General features: G+C 39.6%; 1 protein-coding gene across 1 annotated transcript in view; it reads right to left on the reverse strand.

Annotated features, from left to right (window-relative positions):
- The window catches only part of CTBP1 (C-terminal binding protein 1), a 193,598-nt gene extending 191,685 nt beyond the window's left edge, over positions 1 to 1,913 (reverse strand). Inside the window, exon 1 of the mRNA XM_010000229.1 lies at positions 1,856 to 1,913. Coding sequence (XP_009998531.1) covers positions 1,856 to 1,913 — 58 coding nt within the window. The remainder of the gene's footprint in view (positions 1 to 1,855) is intronic.
- Positions 1,914 to 22,723: the final 20,810 nt, after the last annotated feature.

Consider the following 22,723-nt stretch of genomic DNA (forward strand, 5'->3'; position numbering starts at 1 on the left):
GGGCTGGGAAAAACAAGCTAGACAAAAGACACTGATTAAACAGCATCACGAAACGTGAACATGCAGCCTGGGGGAAGCCACTACTTGAAACAGCCACAGTGGCTACTGGTCTGTCACCTCTGTCCCTGAAAACATTCCCTCCCACATCATCACTGACTGTTGTCCTCTTAAGTTGTCCTATTGATCAATATAATAAGCCTAAAAGGAGACTGAAATTCCATTAAGTAGGTTGAGCTGATCTAACTGCCAGCTTCCATCAAAAGGCACAGGTTTCTCCATCCTCATCACAACTTGCCAATTCAGTTCACTAACACATTTAAGAAATAAAAAAACTGAGCTCTTTGACAAGCTAACATTGTACATTTTTTAAGAGGAGTCAGCCACAGACACCCTAGGATTCAGGCCTGAGACCTAAAATCCTGAAGCTGGGAACAGGTAAGAGAGGAAAGAGGACCATGCACTGCACCAGCACACCCCTAAGTGATTTCCACCTGATCCAAATGCAGAGCTGGCCGGAAAGAGGGGCAGCCTTCCCAAATTTCCCATCCTCTGCGGTCAGTTCCCCATTTCTTTGAGCAAGTCTCCAGTGAGCAGATTCAGCTGATTGCTTGGCCTACCAGGCTAGGTGAGACATGAGAACAGTTTGGACCTGGCAACTGGGGCAGGCCTGGCCAGTTTTAGAAGTGACTGGTAGAGAGATTAATCATCTAAACCAAAAGTTAAACTCAACCCTTTGATACTTTATGAAATGTCTCTTTCTCTGGCTACATCAGGGTAAATGGTCCCTGTGCCCCTCGTGAATCCTTTCCAGCTGCCCCCTTCAATGCAACTGCTTTGTCAGCTGAACAGCGACCTTGGTTGAGGAATTTACCCCAACAAAAAATACACCAAAGTTTATTTTTATGAGTCATCTTCTCATTCTAGCTCATTATACAGTTACACTCATATTGGCACAAAGAAAGGGAAACAACCAAGGCCAGAAATCAGCTGCCAGGGACTACAGACACCAACACAGCTGCTAGAGAAAAGTCTTAAGAGCAATGTGTGAAGCAACTGTTTAAATTACAGTTCAATATTTCAGTATTAGACACGATGCACAGACCACACGTCCAGAACTCTGTACACTTTCTCCCACTGCATCAAAACAGGTTAGTAAAGAAATAAACTATTCTCTTGCCTTTTAAGAAAAGCGAAGATTTTAATATAAACATTGAATTAGCCCCTATCATCTGTATATATTCTTAAAAATAGTTCACTTTATCCCTTGATCAGCTTTCATACCAACTTTTAAACGAGTAAAGAATACTAGGAATATACAACTCACTCATTTGTGACTTGGGGTAAAATGATTGACCCAAATGATCACACTCCTTTCGCTGGAATTCAGGGTATTTTAATTAATACTCTTTGAAGGTCTTCTGAGATTTTTGTTTTGGCTTATTTTCATTTTATTTTCTACTTCCTTTCCAGGATCAGATACAGGCTGTTCAATCAATTTATATGAAGCATGCCTGTAGAGGAAGACCCTAGACAGCATTATGTGGTCATCTTATCTTTTTGCCATTTATATTTTATATAAAATGCAATCTTTCACAACATTTGGGTAGAATACTGTAAAATACTAAGCCATAAGCAAACTGTATAATAGTAGAGAGTTCACACACTAGATGCTTTTATTTGTCTGGATCTGTTTTCAACCAAAGCCACCACTTGTGCACAACTAGGGTAATACCAACAGGAACTACAACTCAATTAAAAATACACTGAATTTCCAAAAGGAAGGGGTTCCAGCCTCCAGAAATACCAGTAATCCATGAAATTAACATGGGTAACATCAGAAATTGAAATGTCTAACCTTCAAATATGCGATCCAGACGCTGCCGCTTCACTTTGTGTTTGTCCATTAGAGACATAAGAGTGCAAGCTCAAAGAACGTCTCCACACAGTTTGGTGATGGTCTTCTTAAGCCAGCCACAAGTCAAGAAATGTTTACTGCCTTTTATAAAATTATTTTCACCTGTGAACAGAAAGATAAACTTCTTAAACTTTGAAGTACAGAGTTTTACCACCTCTTGCAGAAAGATTACTTCAATGCAATTTGAATAATTAAGAGGATACATATAGTTCATAAATCATATTGGGAAACCTATTATTGCACAACAATTGCACAACCTTTCTCTGAACACCCCACCAGCTATGGAAGGTTTATCTTGAGCAGAAACAGCTCCATGATATTCCCATAAAATGACAGAAATGTGTCCACCTGGAATGAAACTGGAAAGCCACACTTTTGCATCATAAAGCTCCCAGCCATCGAGAAAATACTCTTTTCATCCTTAACTTTTAAGCATTTGATGGTAAAGCAAACCAGAGTTTGGTACTTGAAATTTGAAGGAAACAATTCAATGGGCATGGAGCTGAGGAAATGCATCACAGTGACAACACAGAATGCCAACATCTATATCAACCAAATGGCATTTAAAGCAGGTTTATGCATGACTAGGCAAGCTCTTTGGCAGCAAATACAACTAAGCACTTTTCAGATACTGTGTAGCTGGGCAAGACAGCAGAAGGGTATTGCAACAAGCAGCCTGCATTTTAAGCCAAACCACTGAGAAGCAGGAAGGGGGGATGGGGAGAGAAAGAAGAAAAATCCCTCAACAATAATTGAATCAAAGCGTTTGATTATAAAATGCACACAAGCAAGTGGATGAGGTAAAGGAAAATATACAGATCATCCAAAAAGTGAAACTAAAGCCCCACTTTTATCTTCCTTTAAACATCTCAATAGGCTTTGAGAACCAAACTGGATGAACGCTGTATTACAAGCACAGTGCACATTAAAATGAGCCAAATAATCCACTTCCCTGTTTCTTTTTGTTCCTGCCCAACAGCTTTCAACATCAGTGGACAGCATTAAATGGCCTTACAAGCATCTGAACCAAGAAATCTGCTTTTTTCTTTCTAGAGGCTGAACTTTTCTAAAACCAAACATAGGCAGATATAATCAGCACATTATGAAGATTCATGCACTCCCAGTGAAATGATAAATAAAAGTATTTTGAGCATCAAGAACTGTACATTTGCATTAAAATAGGTGTCTTAACCAGCACAGCCCTGGCTTGGTGTATTTGGACACTTAACAAAGTGCATCTTTGTGTTTATTTTCATTTTAAAACAGAGTTCATGTGCAATATTCATCCTTTCAAATTTCAACACTTTATTCAGCCTCTTCTTCACTTTCCCTCCAAAACTCTTTATCCTCAAATTCAAAATACTTCTGCTGTTTTGCATAATGTCTGATTTCATCTGAATTTTACATCTTAGCAGGAATAAAAAAAAAGGAATGTGAGAAGAAACATTTATGAAAAATGCAGAGGCCCAATTTTTTTTTTTCTTTAAAACAAAACAAAAAACCCACAAAAAGAAAGCTGCCATTGTAGGAATTTGGAATTATATTTCCCAACATAGATTATTCTTACAAAATGCAACATTTTTAAATATTGAATGTGACTCTGCTGTAAGACTGCACAAGCTTTACGTCCAATCTAGAATGCATTTAAAATCCATAAAGCTAACTACAAACTGCCTTTCCTAAAGCAAACACCCCAAACCTGTGTAGAGCGAATCAATCCTAAACTAGTCTTCAATTTATTTGCTTATCACTTCTATTTTATCATCTACTTCCTTCAAGAATCACATAGTAAGAGGATGAGAAACCAGAATATAATGAACATTTGAAATACTTGTTTTGGTTTCAATTTTTATACCTTCTTTAATTTCCCATCTTGTAGAAACATACATGCCCACTAGCCTCTTTTTGCTGTTTTGTTTCTTCATCCAGCAGAAATTTTTTCCACTACAGTCACTCTATGTACAAAGCTGGATGACAGCTGTAAAAAAAACAAACCATCTGTATAGAATTGACCTACCACTGAATGTGTCACCAGATGTTTTCTATCTCTCTACAGTAGCTTCAAAGTGAACCATATAAATCAAATAGCTTTTTCTCTTAAACATTGTTTGAAAATTATTTTTACTCATAGTAAGTTATGTTAACTTTAAAAAAAAAAAACACAACATTTTTTAGTAAAAAAAAATATTAATTACCATGATAACACAGTTCTAGTTTTAACCCTCCTACAGTTTTATTATACCTCATGATCTAACATAAAGAGAAGATGATTATATAGGAAGCAAAACTGAAAGAGGGGAGATGTCAGTTAGATATCAGGAAGAAATTCTTCACCAGGAGGGTAGGAAGGCACTGGAATAGATTGCCTAGGGAGGTCATGGAAGCCCCATCCCCAGAGGTGTTCAAGGCCAGGTTGGATGAGGCTTGTGCAGTCTGGTCTAGTGTGAGGAGTTCTTGCTCATAGCAGGGAGGTTGGAACCTGATGATCTTTAAGGTCCCTTCCAACCTTAACCATTCTATGATTCTATGATTCATTTACGAGCAAAACAAGAGACTTATAATTATGGGAGCACTAGTAACTGCAATTAGTAAACTACTAATTAAAAGTCAGAACACAAAGTTCCAAACAGTGCTTAAGAACAGACACCATAGTCCAATATTTTATGACAATGTGAGAATCCAAGTGATTTAAGACTATATATTGCCTACCTTATGCCAAGTATTAGTGACAAAGTCAACAGAGGTACAAACAGTGAGCAGAACTCTTTTGAGCAATACAGATCTTAGATTAAAATACATGCTGTGGAAAATAACAGCTTTTTCTTTCAGTTAAGGAGATTATTCCAGTGTTTGAAAATAACTTTGAAGAGATTATGCCTCTGGGTATTGTGACCTGGAGCATTTAGCACTTTCTTGAGAAAGGAAGAACTTCACTCTTTCTGAGACTTCAGGATAAAAGGAAAAGGGAATCTCCAACATCTTCACAGGAGAGTGAGCAAAAGGCTGATTTCTACCTTTACCTCACCATCAGCTTCCATTGCATGAAAGGATTTGTAGGCTGCCCCAAATCAGATTGCTAAGTACAAGAAATCCAAAACAGAAACTAAATTCACAGAATAGACCAACAGATCATTAACACATGGAGAATAAGATCATGAAGTTTCATGTCACCCCTAGGAATCTCAACCTTCATTTAATTGAAACATTCTAATATATGGTCTTCAGTCTTAAACTACATTAAATTACTGAAATATGTTTTCTTTCTACTATTGACTTTCAAAAAGTGTAACACAAGGCTATCATAAGAAAAATTATAAGTTTATGTTCCATTTTCCATTGCCATCAGTTTTTGGTAACTTTAATTAAATAAATTTCTTTCCTCCTTACTCAAATTGATCTCTATTTTCCATGACACCTCACAACTCCTGAAATGTCCATTCTGCAGAGCTCTGGAAGCAATAAGAGAATTAAACTTTTGTTCCTCTTGTTATAAATATTTTCATTGCCCTAAACAGTTAAACATTTTGCAGTAAGTTTTCTTCAGAAAGTAAAGAGTTTTGTTTCAGATAACAGATCATATAGTCCAACTCTTCTGCCATGGGCAGGGACATCTTTCACTAGATCAGGTTGCTCAAAGACCAGTCCAGTCTGATCTTGAACACTTCCACAGACAGAGCATCCACAAGTTCTCTGGGTGACTGCTGCAGTGTCTCACCACCCTTATCACAAATTTGCTTATATCCAAGTCATCATACCTAAGATTTCATGGCAAAACAGTCCCAGCCATTAGTGAGCTGGATGGTGTACTCAGGGCAACTGGGGCTGCTCACCAAACAGGATGGCCTCTGCAATGATGATTGATGCACCTGTGTGACCACCAGTTCAAATACCTTATCTCACATTTGTTCACCTGAACAGGTGAGAAACAACACAGTTTTGGGTGGTTTTCTTTTCTCTTTCTCTTCCTTTCTGTTTTATTATCTCTTCAACGACCAGAAGGACTCCCAAGGTGCACACCTAGCTTCATGATAGGATATCAGGTATTCCTAGCATCTGAGACACTCTATGCCACAACTGGTTCCACAATTTGTGCAGCTAAAAGCAGAGCACCAGAGTAAAAACTTAAAACATATGCTCTGGAAATCTGAAATCCATTTCATGGACTTGACCCTTCCCCCAAAGCATGAAGCAGTAAGCTTTTCTGCAAAGCTAGCTCAATGCACAACCCACAAATACAAATTGCTTATTCTATACCAATTATTGATGTTCCTTAGAAATTTCAAATCTCAGGTTTCCCCTTTTTTTGGGAAAACAACATGCTATGACTTATGATGAAGACAAATGGATAAAGCTATACTAGAGAAACAGAAATGTATCTAATTTTCAAAATATCTTCCTAGTACAAGGCAATGTATCTTGTGTTTGGCAGAACAGGGTAGTATCAAGTTGATAAACAGCAGAAAGTAAAATGACATGTAAAAATGCAAAGAGAAATTAGCTTAATGCTCCACTAAAAGCAAAGATGAATTTACACAGTCAACTTTCTGATGCTATGGCAAGAGATGGGCTCTGACTCTGAGAAAGGCAAAAATAAGACTGAGGCTGTGCAAGAGAAATATTCTATTTCAAAAAGCTCTACAACTTGTAGTTGAACATATCTAGTGTCAGTAGCAGCAGTATTGGTTCTATATAAAACAAACATTTTGGACCAGAGGAATGATGGTTCGTAATGAAAGTTGTGATATTTATGTCTGGCTTAAGTTGAACAGTGCACTGTCTCTAAACATGGAATATAACTTTAAGATTGATAGCTGAACTTATTTTTTCTTTCTGAAGTTCAAAAGTATTATCCAACAGGACTCATCAATAAGAGTTGGAAAAATGTCCAATTCAAAATACTCAGGAACCTCAAAACAGCAGGGTGAGAAAAAGAAGTCAATGGCTTTCGTGTGGATGTTTCTTCAAAATGCAGCAATAGGAAGACTGCTACAATGATGGCAGAGCAGTGAACATGGTTTATCTTGATTTCAGTAAAACATTTGACACTGCTTCCCACAGCATCCTCACAGCTAAACTGAGGAAACATGGTATGGATGATGGGGTAGTGAGGTGGGTTGTGAACTGGTTGAAGGGAAGAAGTCAGAGAGTTATGGTCAGTGAAACAGAATCTAGTTGGAGGCCTGTATCTAGTGAAGTCCTTCAGGGGTCAGTACTGGGACCAGCACTATTCAATATATTCATCAACAAACTGGATGAGGGAACAGAGGGCACTGTCAGCAAGTTTGCTGATGACACTAAACTGGGAGGAGTGGCTGACACACCAGAAGGCTGTGCTGCTATTCAGTGAGACCTGGACAGGCTGGAGAGTTGGGCAGGGAGAAATTTAATGAAATACAACAAGAGCAAGTGTAGAGTCTTGCATCTGGGGAAGAACAATGCCATGTGCCAGTACAGGCTGGGGGCTGACCTGCTGGAGAGCAGTGCAGGAGAATAGGACCTGGGGGTCCTGGTAGACAGGAGGACGACCATGACTCAGCAATGTGCCCTTGTGGCCAAGAAGGCCAATGGCATCCTGGGGTGCATTAGAAAGGGTGTGGTTAGTAGGTCAAGAGAGATTCTCCTCCCCCTCTATTCTGCCTTGGTGAGGCCACATCTGGAATACTGTGTCCAGTTCTGGGCCTCTCAGTTCAAGAAGGACAGGGAACTGCTTGAGATAGTCCAGCACAGAGCCATGAAGTTGATGGAGTGGAACATCTCCCTGATGAGGAAAGGCTGAGGGAGCTGGGTGTCTTGAGCTTGGAGAAGAATGAGGGATAACCTTGTTAATGTAATTACAAGTATGTAAAGGGTGAGTGTCAGGAGGACAGAGCCAGGCTCTTCTCAGTAATGTCCAACAACAGGACAAGGGGCAGTGGGTGCAAACTGGAGCTTAGGAGGTTCCACGTAAACATCAGAAAAAACTTCTTTACTGTGAGAGTGACAGAGCCCTGGAGCAGGCTGCCCAGAGAGGTTCTGGAGTTTCCTTCTCTGGAGATATTCAAAACCCACCTGCACACGTTCCTGTGTGATGTGCTCTGGGTGACCCTGCTCTGGCAGGGGATTGGACTAGATGATCTTTCAAGATTCCTTCCAACCCCCAACATTCTGTGATTCTATTCTGAAGTTCTGCAGGACGACATTTGTTCTTAACTCTTTATTTCATGCTTCTATCCTTTTCTGGAGAGGTTGTGACTAATAATAAAAACATCTGCAGTATAAAATCACCACATCACTTCCACTGAACTCTACTCTTGCAAAGATTTAAACCACATTTAAAAATAATTTTGCTTGACAGAACAGAACAAAAAGAGATTAATTGCAATAGGAGAAAGTATTAGGTCAGACTTTCTGTGCAAAAATTGAAGTTATTCCACCTTGTCTTACAAAAATTAATACTGAATTAAGAAGAAAATATATAATTCTATTTTTCTGTCAGGCAATTTATCTTGCTATTAAGTGTGTTTAAACCACTTTGCCTTACCATTAGATGTCAGTACAGTCTAAGAGAAACTGTACAGTGAGCTTCAAGATCAATAAATTAATCACAGAAGTGATTACTGAATTAGATGCCAAAAAGAATGTTAGGTACTATTCAGAAATTGACTGAAACATCAGATATTATAATGGCATTACCTAAACCTAAGATGCATCTATCTCAAAAAATATGGAGAATTAGAAAATGTGCCAGAACAGGCAGCAAGATGCACAAAATAGCTTGCTGAAAAAAAGAGGAAAAGAAATGCACTGGTACTGCCCACCTGAAGAAGACACATCTGTGGGGAATATAAAAAAATCCATATCAAATTTGCACTGTCTCTCAATTCAATGTTTAGGGAGCACACAGTGACCTAGTAAGCCAGTGTATCAAAACCAGAGTATGTTACTAAATTGTAACATCTGGTGTCACAGGTATCATGGAAGCTACAACTTTACATGGTTCTTCAAAGGAATTAGACAAGTTTATGGAAAACCCATCAGTGGTCACTGATAACAATGGTCATGATGCGAAGCCACATCAGAAATCCATAAGCAGGTAAAGTGATGACTTATGAAGAGCAGCTGAGGTCATTTGGATTATTCAGCTTGGAGAAGAGGAGGCTGAAGGGTGAGTTCATTGCAGTCTAGGGCTCGCTCAGGAGGGGAAGAGATGAGGCAGGTCCTGATCTCTTCACTCCTGTGACCAACGACAGGACTCAGGGAAATGGCAGGAAGCGGAATCAGGGGAGGTTTAGGTTGGAGGTCAGGAAAAGGTTTTTCACCCAGAGGGTGGCTGAGCACTGGAACCAGCTTCCCAGAGAAGTGGTCACAGCACCAAGCCTGCCTGAGTTCAAGAAGCGTTCAGATGATGCTCTCAGGCACATGGTGTGATTCTTGGGGTGCTCTACACAGGGACAGGAGTTGGACTCAATGATCCTGACGGGTCCCTTCCAATTCAGCATATTCTATGATATGCCACTGCGTGCTCCCTTTGTTCTCAGATGTAGCAGTGACCAAATGTCCACTTAGCTCAGTATCCAACTGCTGTCATGAAGGGAGGTGCTTCATGAAGTCTTGGAGACAAGACATGGGACAGATGGACTTGCAGTCCTTCTGACAATGGGCATGCCTTACCTTCTTAGGAAATGCAGAAATATACTAACAAAAAGGGACTGATCCAGCCATTCAGGAAGTGAGGACCACAGCACACAGGGATGCATAAAAGTCACTTTAAGATAAAATAGAACTGAAACAAGTTAGGCCTCTTACATCTAAGAGGTACTGCTAGAATCATCAAAATGACAGTCTCTTCAATATAGATTGTGGGACATCTAGAAGATCAAAATTAAAGAACTCTTAGTGTCATAGACTCCACAGCTCTTCCAACAAGTGCCCTTTATTACCAGCTGGTTTTGCTTAATTGTCAGTTTAGCTTAAACCTCAAGTCATGAGAGTTTTACAGCTTTGCCAGGGAGATGGAAGAACCCCGATGTTCTCTGCACAGGTACCTCATAGGAATCACCAAGCCATCCCTTGATCTACTTGAAGAGGAGACCAAGCTCCTTGATACTCTCCTAGAAAGCCACGCTTCTCATCCTACATCATGTAAGACCTTTACATGCTTCAGTTCAACATCACGTCACCCTGCAAGTGCTAGAACAAGACCAAGCCTTGCAGCAGCCTCTACACCAATGTCCAATGCAGAAGAACCTCTACTGCTTCATGTCCTTCATGGACCCCAGATACATTCTGGGATCTCACCTAAGATGAAACAACTTTGCACTTGGTTCAGCAATTTGTTACCAGAACAAACAAATCTACTTCTCTTTAGGATGGGTTTTTCTCTGTCCCATGAGTACAGCCCGCAGACTCGTTCTCTATTTATGAACTAAAATTTGAACACGATTTGATAGAGTTTATCAAAGCAAACTTGATTGCTCTGCAGAACTTTCTGCTTGTTTCATCACATCAGCAGTTTTTCCTGTATTTATCAGTGAAAAATATTTTCCTGCTGATAAAAATGTTCAAAATCAGGCCAAGAATGCCCCTTGTCAGCATGCCATTAAAAACACAGCTTATGGGTTTTTTAACCTATTGTCCACTATTTCTTAATATTTTGAATAATTTTTGTACTATTCTGTGTTCATAATATTCAAATTACCTCAGCACCAAATACAATATCTTCCAAAATGCAGTGTAACATTTTTACAATAAGACCTTATTTCTACGGCACGAGATTATAAAGTGGACTTTTTGACTGGGAATATAGTAAAAAAGTAGAAGAGGTTGTGATAGTAATTCTGCTATTATAAGTTTTTTATGAGGTATTTGGCTTCACCATAATTTTTTTCCAAAGCTTTTTTTTTTTTCCTAGTAGCATTCTCTCTCAATTATAAATCTGTCCACAAGCCAAAAACTACTCACTAACAAAACCATATTACTCCCCCATCTACAGACAGATGGGAAGCATCTCTGCTAACTCAGATTTCTAGGTCATGAATAAAACTCCATTCAGAAGCTCCAACTACGACTAGAAAATTATTAACAGCTACCTACCTGAGACACCTACATTTTAAGTAAAATTAAAAAGATATTATTTATGTTAGAAAACATGCACTTATTGAGCAATATTAGAATCATAGAATCATTAAGGTTGGAAAAAGACTTTCAAGATCATCAAGTCCAACTGTCAGCCCTACAACACCATGACCACTAAACCATGTCCCAAAACTACATGTCTACCTGTTTTTTGAACACCTCCAGGGATATGCCTCCACCACCTCCCCCGACAGGCTGTTCCAGTGCCTCACCACTTCTTCTGTAAAGAAATTCTTCCTAATATCCAATCTGAACCTCCACTCATGCAACTTGACCCCATTTCCTCTTGTCCTGTCGCCGGTCACTAGGGAGAAGAGGCCAACACCCACCTCCCTACAACCTCTTTTCAGACAGTTGTAGAGAGCAATGAGGTCTTCCCTCAGCCTCCTCTTCTCCAGCCTGAACAGCCCCAGTTCCCTCAGCCTCTGCTTTTATATTGCAGCTAATAATTCTGCTTCTCATCAAACAGAATTCCTAAAAACTTCTTCTCAGGTATTCAGCACAAGGTTCTTCAGGAAGACTGACATTGTGACCAGCCTCAATCTTATTCATGAATAGATTTAAAAGAAATTAAAACGAAGAGACTGGTATGGGCTTTCCCAGATAACACATCTGATTCTGAGTCACTCCTATGTTGAACTCCTGGCTTTGCCTCTTACTCTCACACCTGAGCCACAGAACCTGGTGGGTCAAGTCTTCATTTAATCCACTGCTGGTTTGATTTGTGCAACACAACACAGACATACCCCAGAGCACAGGGGTACTGTGATACCTACTGCTTTACAAAGTACTTTAAAACATCCAAATGAAAACCATTTAAAAAAAGGTCAAATAAGTGGGTTGTTAGATCAGTGTTAAAAGTAACCACTTATTTTTTGAAGTCAAATGAAAGAAAATTACATTGAAAGAAGATCAGTCTCCACTCAATTTTTTTTCTGAATAGGTTGAAGAGCTGAAAGCCTCTCTCCCCCTTTGGAGGGTTGGATGCAAGAGACAGTAACTGTGTAAATGAATGAAACAAAATATTAAGACATTGAGAGACAAGAGCAGTGAAACTGAACCGCCTCTCTAGAAAATAATTCAGAACACCAGAGTTCCATTATTTGAATCAGAAACACAAAATTAATAATATGTATTTAATATTTTAAAGCACCTCTGAGAAAACATAACAGGATGCAAAGAATTAGTCATTGCTCATGACGATAAAAAGGCTAATGCCTCAGTTAATGAATTCTCTAGGAAAGGGAACAATTACTGGTGCATTTCATGAATCTCCATTGCTAGAAAGGATTCTAACCAGCAGGGAGAAAAGATTGCTTTTAACCTTTTATTGATTTATTACCTCTTAATGTTTTTCCTCCAAGAAAGACAAACGCCCATCAAAATGTCAGGCACATGGACCGTGTGTGTACTTCACACATGAAACTGGTTCCTCTATCACTAGTAAAAGTAGCCCATGGATCTCCAAAACCTGTGCTTGACAGTAAAAACTACTGACTGTCCCTCCACAATCATAACTTAGATACTCAACCAGAAAAATTGTTTAACTGGCATTTCTTTTCCCCACACTTGGGGTGCCAATCGACATCTCCTGACATGACATTTCATCAAGAAATTTCCAGCCAACTACACTCTCACCTCAATCCCAGTAATACAGAGCATTTTCACACCTTGCTAAATTCTGTAAGCAATGTCCATCCCAATTACAGGAATTGCTTCTGTAGAAGACTAATGCTAGTGGCCAAGATATAGTATCCTTTCATACAACTAAGTGTGGAGAAACAAAGAATTAAAAGTACAATTTGATAGTCTCATGCATCTGTGACTAACAATTGTATATACTAATACACTGGAACACCAGCACACACTACTCATTTTCCAAATTGATTATGTTTTTGTTCACATTTAGCATTTAAGTTCATCTGCCCTTTCTTTTATTCAGTAGTGGGAAGGCAGAGCAGAGAAGTAAAGTCACTACAGGCTGCTCTACTGGGGAGTTTTGCAAAATTTCCTTTTCAGAGACATACTAGGTGTATAGTTATTAAATCAGATCTTCCCCCCTTCTGTTCACACACAGTGGTTAGATGTACTGTCTCTCAATAGAAAGGGTCTTAAAAATTTAGGAATCATGTTCTTTATCTCTACAAAAGCAGCATTCAAGAGCTCTTAAATATCACAGAGCAGCAGGGTGCTCGGTTTTCAAGATGCACTTCAACCCAAAACTATTTTATCTTTACTGTAAACAACTCTGAAATTTGCCGAAAGGGATAAACAAGGAATTATGCTTTCCTGAACTGTTAATCATTAGGTTTGTATTAGAAATCTTAGAAAGCTTCTTCATGCTTATGTCAGGATGCAAGACCCCTACTTAATATATACCAAAAACTTGGCATAATAAGTTGGTCCAAATTCAACAAGCTATTTTGTTTTCTTCCCAAAAGGTTTTAGTGCAACTACATTCATCATAGTATCATAGTATAGAGCTTTAAACTAGATGTGAAGGGGGAAGGGGAGAAGACCGGGTCTGTTAGGGACAAGCACAAGAGGAACACACCATGGCCCAAAGTCAGGTCGTCCAAGGAGGATTTAGTCCCACCGGTGTGCTCTGTTCATTTCCTGAAATGCCTGTATGCTAATGCACGCAGCATGGGGAACAAGCAGGAGGAATTAGAGGTCTGTGTGCGGGCTAAGGGTTATGATCTAGTAGCAATAACAGAGACATGGTGGGACAGCTCACATGACTGGAATGTGGCCATGGATGGATATGTGCTTTTTAGGAAAGATAGGGCAGGGAAGCGAGGTGGTGGAGTTGCTCTTTATGTGAGAGAGCAACTAGAATGTATTGAGTTTCGTGCAGGGGCTGATGAGGGGCAAGTTGAAAGTCTGTGGGTAAGAATTAAGGGGCAAGCAGGTGCGGGTGACACAGTTGTGGGGGTCTACTACAGACCTCCTGATCAAGGTGAGGAGGTTGATGAGGCTTTCTACAGGCAACTGAAAGCAGCCTCACAACTACAGTCCCTGGTCCTCATGGGAGATTTCAACTACCCTGATATCTGCTGGAAGACTCACACAGCCAGCCTTTCACAGTCTAGGAGGTTCCTCCAGTGCATTGATGATAACTTCTTAATGCAAATGGTGGACAAGCCGACTAGAAGAGGAGCGCTGCTGGATCTTGTACTAACCAGCAAGGAGGGCCTTGTTGAAGCAGTGGTGGTCAATGGCAGCCTTGGCTGCAGTGATCATGAGATGGTGGAGTTCAGGATCCTGTGTGGAAGGAACAAAATACCCAGCAGGACCAGAACCCTGGACTTCCACAGGGCAAACTTTGGTCTCCTCAATCATCTATTAAGGGAAATCCCATGGGACAGGGTGCTAGAAGATAAAGGAGCTCAAGATAGCTGGTCAACATTCAAGGACCACTTCTTGCAAGCACAGGATCAGAGCGTCCCAATGGTTAGGAAATCTAGTAAGGGTGCTAGGAGACCTGCATGGTTAAAGAAGGAACTACTGGGCAAACTTAAGTGGAAAAGGAAAATCTACAGATCATGGAAGGAGGGGCTGGTCACGTGGGAGGAATATAGGACTGTTGTCAGAGGATGTAGGGAGGCAATTAGGAAAGCTAAGGCCTCCTTGGAACTTAACCTTGCAAGTCAGGTTAAGGATAATAGAAAGGGCTTTTTCAAATACATAGCTAGCAAAACTAGCAATAGAGGCAATATTGGCCCATTGAGGAATGAGGTGGGAGCCCTGGTGACAGAGGATATAAAGAAGGCAGAGGTGCTGAATGCCTTCTTTGCCTCTGTCTTCACTCCTGCAGGGTCTCCCTATGAGCCCCAGATTCATATAGCCCCAGAAGAAGTCAAGATAGAGGAAGAGTTTGACATGGTAGATGAGGATTGGGTTAGGGATCAGTTGAGTAATCTGGACATCCATAAATCAATGGGTCCAGATGGAATGCACCCAAGGGTGCTGAGGGAGCTGGCGGAGGTCATTGCTAGGCCACTCTCCATCATCTTCAGTAAGTCATGGGCAACAGGTGAGGTGCCTGAGGACTGGAGGATAGCAAATGTCACTCCAGTCTACAAGAAGGGCAAGAAGGAGGACCCGGGTAACTATAGACCGGTCAGCCTCACCTCCATCCCTGGAAAGGTGATGGAACAACTTGTTCTTGGCACTATCTCCAGGCACATCAAGGACATGGGGGTCATCAAGAGCAGTCAACATGGTTTTATCAAGGGTAAATCATGTTTGACTAACCTCATAGCCTTCTATGAGGAAATTACTAGGTGGATAGATGATGGTAGAGCGGTAGATGTGGTTTATCTTGATTTCAGTAAAGCATTTGACACCGTCTCCCACAGCATCCTTGTAGAAAAGTTGATCAGGTATGGGTTTGGTGATCAGGAAGTGAGGTGGATTAGGAACTGGTTGAAAGGAAGGAGTCAGAGAGTTGTAGTCAATGGGGCAGAATCTGGTTGGAGGTGTGTGACTAGTGGAGTCCCACAGGGGTCGGTACTGGGACCGGTGTTGTTCAACATCTTCATCAACGACCTGGATGAGGGTATAGAATGTACCCTCAGCAAGTTTGCTGATGACACTAAGCTGGGAGGAGTGGCTGACACACCAGAAGGCTGTGCTGCCATTCAGAGAGACTTAGATAGGTTGGAGAGTTGGGCGGGGAGAAACATGATGAAATTCAACAAGGGGAAGTGCAGAGTTTTACATTTGGGGAAGAACAACACCATGTCCCAGTACAGGTTGGGGGCTGAACTGCTGGAGAGTAGTGTAGGTGAAAGAGACCTGGGGGTCCTGGTAGACAGGAGGATGACCATGAGCCAGCAATGTGCCCTTGTGGCCAAGAAGGCCAATGGCATCCTGGGGTGCATTAGAAAGGGTGTGGTTAGTAGGTCAAGAGAGGTTCTCCTCCCCCTCTATTCTGCATTGGTGAGGCCACATCTGGAGTATTGTGTCCAGTTCTGGGCCCCTCAGTTCAAAAAGGACAGGGAACTGCTCGAAAGAGTCCAGCGCAGAGCTACGAAGATGATTAGGGGAGTGGAACATCTCCCTTATGAGGAAAGGCTGAGGGAGCTGGGTCTCTTTAGCTTGGAGAAAAGGAGACTGAGGGGTGACCTCATCAATGTTTACAAATATGTAAGGGGTGAGTGTCAGGGGGACGGAGTTAGGCTTTTCTCAGTGATGACCAGTGATAGGACAAGGGGTAATGGGTGTAAATTGGAGCATAGGAAGTTCAAGGTGAATATCCGAAAAAATTTTTTTACTGTAAGAGTGACAGAGCACTGGAACAGACTGCCCAGGGAGGTTGTGGAGTCTCCCTCACTGGAGACATTCAAAACCCACCTGGATGAGTTCCTGTGTGATGTACTCTAGGTGACCCTGCTCTGGCAGGGGGGTTGGACTAGATGATCTCTCGAGGTCCCTTCCAGCCCCTAAGATTCTATGATTCTATGATTCTATGATCTAGGTGTCTTTCTGCAATATAACTGATGTAGCTATAAATTTTCACAGTTTATCATATCTGGGAAGAGAGCTGTATGTGCAGCCTTCTATTTTTAGTTTCCTTATTTGAACATAAATGTTATCTTGTATCTTATTACAGAAGGAAGATCAAGCAAGAAGTGCACTTGGCAGCTGGTCTGGAATCTGCAATATAACTGATGTAGCTATAAATTTTCACAGTTTATCATATCTGGGAAGAGAGCTGTATGTGCAGCCTTCTATTTTTAGTTTCCTTATTTGAACATAAATGTTATTTTGTATCTTATTACAGAAGGAAGATCAAGCAAGAAGTGCACTTGGCAGCTGGTCTGGAATGTGAGAAGACCACAATAGTTTTTAATGGAAAAAAATGTCAGTCCTACACTACACCAGGAAATAAAATTCCCAGCCCATATTAACTTGAAGGTTAGCTCTTCTTGATTAATTAGAATGATCCTTTTGCTGAAGAGGGCAGTTTTTATATACAAGTTTTAAAATAATCTCAAATTCACATTTTACATCTCTAAGAGAAGGCCAAAATCCTCAACCTAATACTCTTTCACAAACTAAGTAGAGACTTTTAGAAAAGAGGTAAAATGACTGAAAGCTAGACAAAGTATCTTGCTCTTCCCAAGAAATGTGTCCCCTAATTCTGGATGAAAGCTGAGGATGAGAGACAAGAGAAGCAGCCCTGCACAGTATATCCAGCAGCCAAGCCACTAGGTTCACATCCTCAGATGTTTTAACCAGTTATCAGGCAGATGACTGTAACTGAAGCAAGAATTATTCCTCACAGGACTCCTGGCAGAAGAGCTGTGATGGTGGCATACTGTAACACTATATACTGAATATGCTTCTTCAAGAAACTGTGGAACCATTTTAGTGTATTGATTTCCTGTCAGAGAAAAGAATCACATTCCCTGCCTATGAGAATGCCACCCTGTCACCAAGGATGAGTGGAGGCATCCACTCACCACCCAGGAACAGGTCCCTCAGTAGCACCCTGTGCTTTCCAAAGCACATTTGGCCACAATGCTAACTTTTAAAAAGATCTAGACAAAAATTTACATCAATTAGATGAACTTCTCACTGATTTCTGGTGTACTATTAGCTCCTCCAGTAATGCCAAATGAAAGATAGCAGGCTGGAATCAGAGTACCTGAAGAGAAAACACAGTTTTGCAGTACTGCATCCAGGAGGAGTAACAAAGATTTCTTCTATGAAAAACTCATGGTGCTACTTTTGATTATCAGTAGTCCAAGTTGTTCATAAGTTTTGCAGACCAACTCAATACTACTCCTTAAGGGTGTTTGTCTGGTGATCTGCAGGGACCACTGTGCAAAAAACTGCTCTTGGAATCTGGTTTCATAGGTGGGAAATCCTAGTGTTTCACATTCTCCTGGTTCTTGGAGTTCCACAGTACTGGCTGTCCTCTTTTCCCCTCACTTCCAACTTCCTCTTCACCTCCTCAAGATAACTCCGTTACTCTCCACAGACTACGACTTCTCCTTGCTCCTTCCTGGTTTTTAGCTGCACTACTAGGAAAACAAAGCTCCTAAACCCAGCAGATTGGCTGGATTAACAACTGAGTTCTCTGTAAAGAGAAAGAAGAATTAGTGAAACTCTGGTTCTTTTATAAAATACAGAAGCTTGTATGGAAGTGCTTCAGAACTGGTTACCAATTCCCTCTTCCCTTTCATTTTCACAGCATTATCATCTCCATTAAAATATTCAGAACTGCTTCAAAGCTTAATATTAGAACCTAAAAAGCCAGATGATATTGTCCTGTCTTCAGAAAGCAAAAGAGACAAAACCCAAAAGTGGCTTTTCTAAATGCTAAATGCAAAACAAGCTTCAGAGGTGACAATCCCAGCTCTCTTTCTCAAACACTAGGAGATGATAACATTGCATTTTTACTAAGAAACAAGATATTTTCCTAGCCTGTATAGTAATTAATTGTAGTGTGTTACAGGAAGAAGGAATAAGATTACTTGCTAACTCAGAAAATATGCTACACTGCATGACCCATACTATGGGGGGAAGAGAATCTGCCATTACTTCACAGAGATCTCCTAGTTGCCTAACCTCAGCTTTCATGAACTCTTGTTTGGACCAAAATAATTCAGCAATTCAAATACACAGGAGGTCAAAAGACACCAGCCCAAGCTTGAGGAGCACTATAAAAGGAACCCACAGCTGAAGAGAAGTTGGGAGAACTTTACTAAACCATACCTGGAGTATGGTTAGAACTGCAGCGAGGACAAAAACAATCCTGTAAGAGATCTCCTGACTTCAAACCAGACATGGATATAAAACATAAAAACATCAGAGCAGAGCCTTAGTCCTCACAGCCTTTCACTGAAATATTCTGCTCTTACCTGCTAGAAGCAAGAAGTGAAATAACTGTCGAGAAATCCTACAATGTCAAGAGTAACAATACCACAAAAATTTGAATTTTCTTTTCATTTTTTTATCAGAGACACCCAGTACATTTTTGCAGGTGTTTCACACAGAAACATTAGACAGGTTACCTCACTAACTTTCTCATCATTTTATTTGCTGCAATTTCAAGGTTGGTAACAAAGTATCTGTAAGCAACAAAGAAAAACTACAAATACATGCAACCATAATTTGTTTCTCAGTTAGTGGAGCTGCTGAAAACCTGATGCACTTTCAGCTTTGCCTCTTCTAAAGTAGTATGTTATTCTGTTTTCTAATAGATTTAGTTTACAAAACCACTGAGCTCTATTTTAGCATGATGTCTATGCAATTTTATGAAATAAGAAATTCAAAACAGCATTAAGCTTCAGGTTTCAAAACTGTTTTAGTATAACTGCTCACATGCTTCTGCCACTTTTCATTCACCTGATCAAAACTTAATTTGTATTTTAACAAACAACTATTTTTCACTGAGACAACAAACAAAACAAGTAGTAGCCCATAAGTGTTTGTTTTTAAAATCCTCTTAAAACAGACTTAAACAAAAGGCAAACAGTGGTCTCCAATATGGTCACAGAATTTTCATATGTAAAGAGCCAACAGTGCAGAGCACATTATGATCTCCATTTTTTAATTTATTGTACATGAAGGAATTTTAAACCAGGTAAAACTACATTTAATTTATTACTTATGAAATCTGCATATATGGAAAAATGTGGGAACTGGGGCACAAATTTCTATCCGGATTGGTAAATACTAACCTTGCTTTGACTGCAGGTATTATTTCACCAGAAATAGTTCAAAGACTTCCCACCAAAAATAAAGAACCTGCAACCTTTTCCTGAATACTTTCAATATAATTGAAGAACAGCTCTCCATATACATAATTAGATTTGAACATGCAATGCCTTTTCCTTGAATAAATAACATCAGGAGTTCAACACTCCTAGATGAGTAGATTTGCAATTATACCACAGTTCAAAAACAAATGAAAACCTGTCCTTTGAAAAATCAAGTCTTAAAATAGATCCAAAGTACAACATGTGGGTTTTTTTATCTGACATTGCTGCATATCTGGATTGAGATTTTTAGTCTCTCTATGTCAAGATCTAGATGAAAATTATCTGTATAAAGGCAGTAAAATGTCAAATTCTTAATTATCTGTCAATTCTACAACAGATGGTCTAAAATATCAGTGATTCAGTTGTCGTTGGTGTTGGGTCAGTTCTTTACCTGTTAATCAAGAACATTAATTTTTAACTAGTATTGTACTATAAAATGTCCATCAGGGAAAAAAAAAAAAAAAAAAAAAGAAAAAGAAAATGCATGGCTGAGGATTTCTTTCCATCTTGTTCTCCATGTCAGAATTCTAATTTTGGGTGATTAATAAAATTCCAGGTTGAAAAAAAACTCTCTGCTCCCAGTTCTTTTCATAACATCCAGTTCTCACCTTCAGTAAATATTGGCAGTATGCAAGTGCAGAAATGCTCAACCCTACCCATTTCACCTCACCTGGATCTGTTCTACAATTTAAGATGCTCAGGTTGAAGCCTCTGGCATCTTTCTTCCAGAGGGTACACTCTGAGTTTGGGTAGCAAGTCACAGTGGGGTGACAAGGAACAGCTACTTCTGCTTTGCAGAAGAGGTATCTGAAGTCAAGTTTCTCTGGCACAGACTGGAGTTTCTTGGGAGTTCACTCATAATTTGTATGGCAAAGCTGTTTGTCTTTCTCCTCTCTCCCTTCATGCCAGCATTCGATCTCCATCTCCTCTTCTCTGTTGCAGCAGAAAACAAAACATCTGATCTTCTCTAACTTCACAAGTCCACCACCAGTTAGTTGCCCCAGTCACCATAGTCCCACGTGCTGATTTGGGAACTGTTCCAACAGGGAACTGAAGTATTGTCCTGCCACAGACTTCAAAAGTATGCAACACTTAAATGGGACTACACACAAACAGGTTATTGCACTGGAATGAACTAAGGAAAAGTGAAATTCCTGAAGAAGAAAGAATTCAGTACTGCAATAGTAAATTCATTACATCCAAAATCATCCTAAATACCTATAACTGAGGAAAATCCAATGTCTATCAGCTGCACAACAACAACAAAAAAATCCCTATCTTCTTCCACATCCTCAAAATTTTCTTTCCATTGCCATGTCTTCTGGATGGAAATGTGTTCCCCCAAATGAACTACTCCTGTAGTCTCATTCGCATGGGTGAGTAAAATGCTTCACTTACTGCCGGGAGCAAGTCCTCAGACAACTTGAAGCCAAAGTTTGCTCCCTGAAGCACCACTTTGTTAACTGATATTTTTAAATCTGCAAGTGCCCATATCGGTTTGGAAATCTATGATTGGGTATTTACAAATTCTACAAATGCTAACATATTTCAGAAATAAAAGAAATTACAACTAAGCAAAGAAACTTTCACTTCCTATTAGATGTGCATTCCATGAAAAATAAATAACTAGGCCATAATCAACGTTGCTAATATATCTTCAAATATAAAATAAAATTACTCTTTTTAAAATAAAAATTAATTAGGAGTTTAAAGAGGCTCTTTTACAGTACCCAGATGATGCATTCTGAAAAAAAATTTGAAATATTATGCATGGAAATGTACACATTTCTATTATTTGTTTACTTTACAATAACTAAAGGCACAAACATCACTTTAAGATTGTGGAACACTGCTTTGCTTTTCAATATTAAAGTTATCTGACTTTTGTATAAGGCAAACATAACCTCAGACCTTTTAAACAAAGCCTGGAAAAGTGGTAATTCAGAAGTTACATTTATTGGGAATTAAAACAAAATTTACCAGGAAGCACAATAATCAACTTTTAAAACGTGTCCTTTTAAAATAAATCCTTCTTGACACATTTAATTCTGATTTTTATCTCTATGCAATTGTAAAAGTTATATTGGTCAGACTTGGAAATAGACAAAATTGCTGTTTCTTTGCTTTTTGCTTGACATCAGGCTGGTACTTGGAACAGGCTTTTTTTCCTCTCTCATGGATTAAGTTGAAGTGCAGGGTGGAAGCACAAGGGGTTCAGAAAGCAGCAAAGCCTCTGCCACTGCTCCAAAAGCAAATCACTGTGTCTGGTTCTTAATATTCTATTGCTTATTAAAAATATCACATTTGATGATGTAGAAATAAACAGCAGAAAATAAAGAATCAATAAAACAGGTGCCTACAGATCCAGTGTGGAATTTTTTGTCATAGCAGTTAGGACACTTTTTACTCCATATCCTAAGGCCTGAAACAGCTACAGCATAAATTAACAACAGTGAGTCTGTAAAGGTTGAATTGATACTGACATCTTGGATATTATTACAGCAAATGACAGATTAATGGACAAAGGCAGGAGATCCCAAAAGTCATCCTAGATATTTAATTACTAGGAAGTAACCAATAATCATATTAATTAGCACAGTTAAAAATCCCATAGAGCAGTAAATTATTTCAAAGGAAATTTTGGCTATAACAATGACAAGTTAAGTAATAACTTACATTGATGCCAGCTCAGAATAAATGATTTAATGATCCCCATAGAAAGTTTTATTTTACTGAGATCAATATCTGCCCCCTATTATACACTAAAAGCCATGCCTAAAACCAATTATAAGAACTATTGTGGGGAGTCTCAATTACAAAGAAACTTCCCAATTGTCATTCCATCAAAATTAAATAGATAATATTAAACTAAATGCATCTCTTCAGCGTCTCAAGAGCAATAGCATCTACTGATGTT

This window comes from Chaetura pelagica, unplaced genomic scaffold, assembly GCF_000747805.2.
Source record: "Chaetura pelagica isolate M959 unplaced genomic scaffold, ChaPel_1.0 scaffold116, whole genome shotgun sequence".
Lineage (NCBI taxonomy): Eukaryota > Metazoa > Chordata > Aves > Apodiformes > Apodidae > Chaetura > Chaetura pelagica.